The 9769-nt window shown below is 45.8% G+C and overlaps 1 protein-coding gene across 3 annotated transcripts in view; it reads left to right on the forward strand.

Annotated features, from left to right (window-relative positions):
• The window catches only part of slc8a1a (solute carrier family 8 member 1a), a 7564-nt gene extending 1148 nt beyond the window's left edge, over positions 1 to 6416 (forward strand). For 2 of the 3 annotated variants that reach the window (XM_047820416.1, XM_047820419.1), the window contains exons 3-4: positions 299 to 2126; positions 5121 to 6416. In XM_047820416.1, coding sequence (XP_047676372.1) covers positions 343 to 2126; positions 5121 to 5130 — 1794 coding nt within the window. In that variant the 5' untranslated portion in view covers positions 299 to 342 and the 3' untranslated portion in view covers positions 5131 to 6416. Of the gene's footprint in view, positions 1 to 298; positions 2492 to 5120 lie in introns of those variants that run through there. The other variant, XM_047820421.1, reaches the window with a different exon arrangement.
• The last annotated feature ends 3353 nt before the right edge of the window (positions 6417 to 9769 follow it).

Consider the following 9769-nt stretch of genomic DNA (forward strand, 5'->3'; position numbering starts at 1 on the left):
GATCTCGGAAGGCAGATCTGATCTAGTGAATCTAATTTGGTTGACTTTTATTATTGAATCAGATGTATATCTATGTAGTGAATCCACTCTAATGGATCTGATCAAAGACTTTATGGAGTGCTTTTCCATAGTGGATCTAATGTAGTGGATCTGCTGTAGTAGATCAAAGGTTGTGGATGTACCGTGGTCAGTCTGATAGTGGAACTTGTTTGACAGATCTGATGTGATCTGATTTGAATTAAAGAAGCATAAATGCAAATTTACCCGAACTGAAGATTGTTTGCTTTCTCTTTTACAGGGAAAGATAACCGGCGATCAGGGATCAAACACCTCCTCAGGAAAATGGGACAATCAGACACTCCACGCCTCCACCGTCCATCACTCAGTCTGTTCTTCATATTTATATTCCATGAGCTCCAGGACGTTGCTGCTGGAGGATCCAAGCATCATGAAGCTTCAGTTCCAGCTAATAACACTGAAAGCTGCTCAGGTACCTACGAGTGTAAAGAAGGAGTGATCCTGCCACTATGGAGGCCAGAAAACCCATCGTTTGGAGACAAGCTGGCGAGAGCCACCATCTATTTCGTTGCTATGGCATACATGTTCCTCGGGGTCTCCATCATTGCGGACCGTTTTATGGCATCCATCGAGGTCATCACATCACAAGAGAAGGTAATCACCATCAAAAAGCCGAACGGAGAAACCACCACCACCACGGTGCGCATCTGGAATGAAACCGTGTCTAATCTCACCCTGATGGCATTGGGATCATCTGCTCCAGAGATCCTGCTATCTGTCGTGGAGGTTTGTGGACACAACTTTAACGCAGGTGATCTGGGGCCGAACACCATCGTGGGCAGTGCCGCCTTCAACATGTTCGTCATTATTGGACTTTGTGTTTCTGTCATCCCTGATGGCGATCATCGCAAAGTAAAACATCTCAGAGTGTTCTTCGTCACTGCAGCTTGGAGCATCTTTGCTTACACCTGGCTCTACATGATCCTGGCTGTGTTTTCTCCAGGCATCGTGGAGGTGTGGGAGGGTTTACTGACACTCTTCTTCTTCCCCATATGCGTGGTGTTCGCGTGGATTGCTGACCGCAGACTTCTGTTCTACAAATATGTTTACAAAAGATATCGAGTCGGGAAGCAGCGAGGAATGATTATTGAGACTGAAGGAGAACCTGAACTCCAGTCGAAAACAGACGTTGAAATGGACAGAAAGATGCTCAGCTTTCTAGATGGGACTGTGGATGCATCTGAGGAGATGGATGAGCAGGAAACCAGAAGAGAAATGGCAAGGATTTTAAAAGAACTGAAACAGAAACATCCAGAAAAAGACATGGAACAGCTAGCAGAGATCGCTAACTACCAACTGCTCAGCCTGCAACAGAAGAGTCGAGCGTTTTATCGCTGCCAGACCACAAGGCTTATGACCGGTGCAGGAAACATCCTGAAGAAACATGCAGCAGACCAGGCCAGAAGAGCACTCGGCACCTATGAACTACGATCTGAGGTTTCAGACACTGATCATTCCTCAAAGATCTTTTTCTATCCCGCTTCATACCAGTGTTTGGAAAACTGTGGCTCAGTGGCACTGAATGTGGTGCGACGTGGAGGTGACTTGACCAGCATGGTTTCTGTAAACTACCAAACAGAAGACGGCACTGCCAACGCGGGCTCCGATTACAAGTTCACCGAGGGCATCATCGTCTTCAAACCAGGTGAGACTGAGAAGGAAATCCGAGTGGAAATCATTGATGATGACATCTTTGAAGAAGATGAGCATTTCCTGGTCCACCTGAGCAATGTCAGGGTTCTGTCTGAGGGAACAAACCATGAGGATTCAATGTCCAATCATGTGGACAGCCTGGCGGGCCTGGGACTTCCATCCACTGCCACAGTGACCATCTTTGATGACGATCACGCTGGGATCTTTATGTTTGAGGAACCAGTGATGCACGTCAGTGAGAGCATCGGGGTGATGGAGGTGAAAGTGGTGAGGATGTCTGGAGCTCGAGGAGTTGTTGCAGTTCCATATAAAACCATCGCTGGAACAGCTAAAGGAGGAGGTGAGGACTTTGAGGATACCTACGGAGTCCTGGAGTTCGAGAACGATGAGATCTCGTAAGTCTTTACTCTTTGATTAATTTGTTTTGCAAAGTGATAAGCAGCATTATGGAAGCAGATGAAGTCACTGTTACTTACCAAATATCCTCAGCGGTCCGCTGTACAGGAACAGATAGGAGCCTCAGTGGGGCTTTAAGTCTGTTACAAAGCTAAAATATGCTTTAATGATGCACAACATTCACAACAGACACAAAAGTTAAGGTTCCGCCTCACCTTACCATGGAAGATACACCTGAGTAGCTTCTTTCTCAAGTATGAGACTCAGGTACAGCTCCTGATTGGTAAAAAGAGATTAGTATTATGAATATTAGTATTATTAATAAAATACTATATACTAATTATAGTTTAGAATATACTGTCATATATTTCCGGGGGCACGTTGGCTTATTGGTTAGCACGTTCCCATCACACCTCCAGGGTTGGGGGTTCGATTCCCGCTTCCACCTTGTGTGTGCGGAGTTTGCATGTTCTCCCCGTGCCTCGGGGGTTTCCTCCGGGTACTCCGGTTTCCTCCCCCGGTCCAAAGACATGCATGGTAGGTTGATTGGCATCTCTGGAAAATTGTCCGTAGTGTGTGAGTGTGTGAGTGAATGAGAGTGTGTGTGTGCCCTGTGATGGGTTGGCACTCCATCCAGGGTGTATCCTGCCTCGATGCCCGATGACGCCTGAGATAGGCACAGGCTCCCTGTGGTAGAAGATGAATGAATGTCATATATTTCACACATATCTTCATGTACTTTACTATAAAAGAAATTTACAAATGCTCAATTTTTTATATTTCAATTTATTCTTACAGATTTCTAAAGCTTTTATATACTCACCTGTATTAATGATCTATTTTAAATTAATTGCTTTTCCATGTGGAGAACATGTATTACATTCCGCTGTGCTGCATGAAGCCGTTTGAGCTATTTTTATTAATAATTCTGGTATTTGTAGGAAAGTGCACTATGCTAATTTCATCATGCTAACTGGGGTCTCCTGTAATGAAGCTCTCACTAACCATTTAGTAATCGATACCCTGAACACTTTACATCACTCACAGTGTTACCTGTGGAGGTGTATTGTGTGCTGTTTTCTCTTCTTGTAGGTTTTATGTGTTTGGTGATTTTACTTCCTTCTCTCAGCTTCATTTTTGCTCTCTTAGCACGACTGATCTCACACAGAACACTAAGACTTATAGATATTAATGCTTTCAGAGGTTTCAGCAGAGAGAATATAAAACAAAAACTGGAGGTAAAGTTACAGGTCTGCAGGTTACGGCCAGTGGATGTGGTCAGTGTTTTAGTACTGAATCTATTTGTCTTATTACTAATTTATTCCTAAAAAAAAGGTTTTCTCTTTTGTAACTGCTGATAACTAAACTGTGGCTCTTTGAAGGTCCTGAGATTGAGCTCATGATCTTGGAGCTCAACGTCACTGAAGAGAACAGAAATCAATAAATACAGTCGAGATTTAGGATTAAACATGTCTGAGCTAGCGGGAAATATCAGTGATGAAGATGTTTATAAAGCAGTTAGGAAACTGAACTGTATAAAACTAAAAAAAACTAAAAATTAAAGCCACATCACCGCACCACATCACCACACCACCTCACCACACCACCTCACCACCTCACCACACCACCTCACCACCTCACCACACCACCTCACCACACCACTTCACCTCACCACTTCACCTCACCACTTCACCTCACCACTTCACCTCACCACCTCACCACACCACCTCACCACATCACCTCACCACATCACCTCACCACATCACCTCACCACCTCACCACACCACCTCACCACACCACCTCACCACTTCACCTCACCACTTCACCTCACCGCACCACATCACCTCACCACATCACCTCACCACCTCACCTCACCGCACCACATCACCTCACCACCTCATCACACCACCTCACATCACCACACCACCTCACTACATCACCTCACCACATCACCTCACCACATCACCTCACCACCTCACCTCACCTCACTTCACCACCTCACCTCACCACATCACATCACCACTTCACCTCACCACCTCACCGCACCACATCACCTCACCACCTCACCTCACCACATCGCCTCACCACACAACAGCACCTCACAACCTCACCTCACCTCACAACTGCACCTCACTTCACCACATCACCTCACCACCACCTCAATTCACCACAGCACCTCACCTCACCACCTCACCTCACCACCTCACCACATCACCTCACCTCACCTCAAGACCTCACCACACCACCTCACCACATCACCTCACCACATCACCTCACCACATCACCTCACCACATCACCTCACCACTTCACCTCACCACCTCACCTCACCGCACCACATCACCTCACCACATCACCTCACCACATCACCTCACCTCACCACATCACCTCACCACACAACAGCACCTCACAACCTCACCTCACAACTGCACCTCACCTCACCACATCACCTCACCACCACCTCACCTCACCACCTCAACTCACCACTTCACCACATCACCGTACCACCACACCTCACCACTTCACCACATCACCTCACCTCACCACATCACCTCAACTCACCACTTATAATACTCACCAACATAATAAATTAGTCCAGAAAATACAACACAGTAGTGTACAGTATGCACAGAAAATAGTCAGAAATGTCAACAATACGTTAGCATGAAGTTCCACTGTGCTGACAGGAAGTGACCACAAAAATGTCATTAGAAGAAAATGTAAATGAAAAGTAGATTAGTGAAAAGCTAGTCAGCTTCTGTGTGGATGAATGAAGCAAGCTAATTGCTAGCGCATTGCTAATTCCGATCTGTAGCATTAAGTCTTTTTCACAGCTGGATTTTCTCAGACTTTTGCAGGAAATGATCCAAATTAAAGTAACTACATAGTTGGGAGTTTCCTTCCTTCATTTGTCAGGAGCTGCAGTTTCTCCTCTTATGGGACGGAGACACACACACACACACACACACACAGTCACATCGCTGTTTATTTGCAGCATCATGTGAAATTTTCCGTGTGAGGGAGGATGTAACAAGCACAGATATGAGCCACAAAAGATAAACAACGTGGGATCTCGGACGGTTTGAAATGGAAAAGTGTCTGGAGCTGAAGTTAGCCCTGTGTGATGAGCTACACTTTGATGCACACCGGCTGTGGCTAACGCTAGCGCTCCTTATATAGCCAAGCTCTGGATGGTGTTTGGAGTTTGTGAGACGGTACAGGATAGCATGCAGGATGACATAAATCACACACACACACGCCTGTATTTTTTAAACCTAAATTAGTCTAACATTCCTATGTGTATAAAGGAATTAATGGAGTAATAATTCTGAGTTATGGAGTGGAAAATAAATCTCAATCATATAAGCTTTTGCAGTTAGACCTGATTTATTAAAGCTTTTACAACATGTTTCATTTCATCATATCTGCAGATTAACAAACCATGTCCATCTCACTCTCACACACACACACTTACACACACGCACATATGTGTGTGTGTTTTAAACCCAACTGAATTGATTGTGTTTCTCTGTATGTATTTTTGCCCTTAGTAAATAGAGTGAGATTAGATGTGGGATTTGTTTGTCTTGGCATTTGGGTCTAATGGTCACAGGGGGCACATGATGCCCTGGGGAGTGTACTGAATTACAAAAAAAAAAAATACAGGAAAAACATCATTCCCATCTAAACACACACACACACACACACACACACACACACACACACACACACACACACAGCTACAGCAGATAAAAATTCACATTTCAGGAACTTCATCTTGTTTTATATGTTTAACATGATCGTAGGTCTGCTCCAGTCTGGTCTGAAGGTCTGCACTTTTACATTAAACCTGTTTCGTATCGACTATCGACTAATACTGTGACAGAACATCGAATGAGCTTAGAAGCAGGCAGCAGGTCTACTCGAACCCCTGTAGGTAGGACAGTAGTGATGCATATGCACCTCTGCCATCTCCAATCAGAGACTCTGCAAACACACTTACATTGTACATTTACACCTGACTGCAGCATCACTCACTGCAGCTTCCTACAGCAGAGTCCCATACAGCCCCTCCCACTGCACCCAGTGTGTGTGTGTGTGTGTGTGTGTGTGTGTGTGTGTGTGTGTGTGTGTGTGTGTGCAAGGAATCTCACCCAGCAGTGTCTTAGAGGACACAGAGAAATTTTCTTAACTGTCTCACTGTCTCTCTTCCTCATTCTCTGTCTCACTGTCTCTCTTCCTCACTGTCTCTTTCCCTCACTGTCTGTCTCACTGTCTCTCTTCCTCATTCTCTATCTCACTGTCTCTCTTCCTCACTGTATCACTGTCTATTTTCCTCACTGTCTGTCTCACTGTCTCTCTTCCTCATTCTCTGTCTCACTGTCTCTCTTCCTCACTCTCTATCACTGTCTCTCTTCCTCACTGTCTGTCTCACTGTCTCTCTTTCTCACTGTCTCACTGTCTCTCTTCCTCACAGTCTGTCTCACTGTCTCTCTTCCTCACTCTCTGTCTCACTGTCTCTCTTTCTCACTGTCTCTCTTCCTCACTGTCTGTCTCACTGTCTCTCTTCCTCACTGTTTGCCTCACTGTCTCTCTTCCTCACTGTCTTTCTCACTGTCTCTCTTCCTCACTGTTTGCCTCACTGTCTCTCTTCCTCACTCTCTGTCTCACTGTCTCACTTCCTCACTCTGTCTCACTTCCTCACTGTCTGTCTCACTGTCTCTCTTCCTCACTCTATGTCTCACTGTCTCTCTTCCTCACTGTCTCTTTTCCTCACTGTCTGTCTCACTGTCTCTCTTCCACATTCTCTATCTCACTGTCTCTCTTCCTCACTGTCTCACTGTCTATTTTCCTCACTGTCTGTCTCACCACAGACTCTCTTCCTCACTGTCTGTCTCACTGTCTCTCTTCCTCACAGTCTGTCTCACTGTCTCTCTTCCTCACTGTCTGTCTCACTGTCTCTCTTCCTCACTGTTTGTCTCACTGTCTCTCTTCCTCACTCTCTGTCTCACTGTCTCTCTTCCTCACTCTCTGTCTCACTGTCTCACTTCCTCACTGTCTGTCTCTCTGTCTCTCTTCCTCACTCTCTGTCTCACCGTCTCTCTTCCTCACTGTCTCTCCTCCTCACTGTCTGTCTCACTGTCTCTCCTCCTCACTGTCTGTCTCACTGTCTCTCTTCCTCACTCTCTGTCTCACTGTCTCTCTTCCTCACTGTCTCACTGTCTATTTTCCTCACTCTCTGTCTCACTGTCTCTCTTCCTCACTGTCTGTCTCACTGTCTCTCTTCCTCACAGTCTGTCTCACTGTCTCTCTTCCTCACAGTCTGTCTCACTGTCTATTTTCCTCACTGCCTGTCTCACTGTCTCTCTTCCTCACTGTCTGTCTCACTATCTCTCTTCCTCACTGTCTGTCTCACTGTCTCTCTTCCTCACTGTCTCACTGTCTCTCTTCCTCACTGTCTGTCTCACTGTCTCTCTTCCTCACTGTCTCACTGTCTCTCTTCCTCACAGTCTGTCTCACTGTCTCACTTCCTCACTCTGTCTCACTGTCTCACTTCCTCACTGTCTATCTCACTGTCTCTCTTCCTCACTGTCTGTCTCACTGTCTCTCTTCCTCACTGTTTGTCTCTCTTCCTCACTGTCTGCCTCACTCTCTGTCTCATTGTCTCTCTTCCTCACTGTCTCTTTTCCTCACTGTCTGTCTCACTGTCTCTCTTCCTCATTCTCTATCTCACTGTCTCTCTTCCTCACTGTCTCACTGTCTATTTTCCTCACTCTCTGTCTCACTGTCTCTCTTCCTCACTGTCTGTCTCACTCTCTCTCTTCCTCACTGTCTGTCTCACTGTCTCTCTTCCTCACTGTCTCACTGTCTCTCTTCCTCACAGTCTGTCTCACTGTCTCTCTTCCTCACAGTCTGTCTCACTGTCTCTCTTCCTCACTGTCTGTCTCACTGTCTCTCTTCCTCACTGTCTCACTGTCTCTCTTCCTCACAGTCTGTCTCACTGTCTCTCTTCCTCACTGTCTGTCTCACTGTCTCTCTTCCTCACTGTCTGTCTCGCTGTCTCTCTTCCTCACTGTTTGTCTCACTTTCTCTCTTCCTCGCTCTCTGTCTCACTGTCTCACTTCCTCACTCTGTCTCACTGTCTCTCTTCCTCACTGTCTGTCTCACTGTCTCTCTTCCTCACTCTCTGTCTCACTGTCTCTCTTCCTCACTGTCTCTCCTCCTCACTGTCTGTCTCACTGTCTCTCTTCCTCACTGTCTCACTGTCTGTTTTCCTCACTCTCTGTCTTACTGTCTCTCTTCCTCACTGTCTGTCTCACTGTCTCTCTTCCTCACTGTCTGTCTCACTGTCTCTCTTCCTCACTGTCTCTCTTCCTCACAGTCTGTCTCACTGTCTCTCTTCCTCACAGTCTGTCTCACTTTCTCTCTTCCTCACTGTCTGTCTCACTGTGTCTCTTCCTCACTGTTTGTCTCAGTGTCTCTCTTCCTTACTCTCTGTCTCACTGTCTCACTTCCTCACTGTCTGTCTCACTTCCTCACTGTCTGTCTCACTGTCTCTCTTCCTCACTGTCTGTCTCACTGTCTCTCTTCCTCACTGTTTGTCTCTCTTCCTCACTCTCTGTCTCACTGTCTCACTTCCTCACTGTCTGTCTCACTGCCTCTTGTTCTCAGTCTCTGTCTCACTGTCTCTCTTCCTCAATGTCTGTCTCACTGTCTCTCTTCCTCACTCTCTGTCTCACTGTATCACTTCCTGACTGTCTGTCTCACTTCCTCACTGTCTGTCTCATTGTCTCTTTTCCTCACTATCTGTCTCACTGTCTGTCTCACTGTCTCTATTCCTCACTGTTTGTCTCACTGTCTCTCTTCCTCACAGTCTGTCTCACTTTCTCTCTTCCTCACTGTCTGTCTTACTGTCTGTCTCATTGTCTCTCTTCCTGACTGTCTGTCTCACTGTCTCTCTTCCTCACTGTCTGTCTCACTGTCTCACTTCCTGACTGTCTGTCTCTCTTCCTCAATGCCTCACTTTCTCACTGTCTCACTCATAGACAGTGCACTACATAGTTCTTACATTGTTTACAATAACAACAATCATCATCATCATCATCGTGAGTGTTAAGCAGCTCGAAGTATAGATGTGTGTGAGAGAGCGTGTGTGTGTTTGTTTGAGTTTGTGTGTGTGTGTTCTTCTTGAACAGCATAGTGATATGGTTTATAAAGTGTGATAGTTTACAAAACGTTTCCCTGTTTGCATTCTGGATTTTACTTTGGAATGTTCATCAACCAATCAGATGCCAGAGATGGAGGGAAACGTGTGTGAGTGTGTGTGTTTATCCGCCATGGAAACATGAGTCAGCACACTTGAAGGTTGAGTCCCGACCACTCAAACCACTGGTACAAACTCCACCCACTCACAGCCATGATATAAACTCCGCCCACTCACAGCCCTGCCCACATAATAAACTAATTGACCACTAACCCTAAACATGATCTAATATGCAAATGATATCCCTGAGGTCATAATCAGTGTGCTCACTCATGCACTGATTGGATGAAGTCACACATGCTCATTAATTATTCATGAATTTCTCTGTATTTCTCTCTCTGTCTGTCTCTCTTTTTGTCTCTCCGTCTCTATTTGTTTCT

Source organism: Tachysurus fulvidraco, chromosome 1 (assembly GCF_022655615.1).
Source record: "Tachysurus fulvidraco isolate hzauxx_2018 chromosome 1, HZAU_PFXX_2.0, whole genome shotgun sequence".
Classification (NCBI taxonomy): Eukaryota; Metazoa; Chordata; class Actinopteri; order Siluriformes; family Bagridae; genus Tachysurus; species Tachysurus fulvidraco.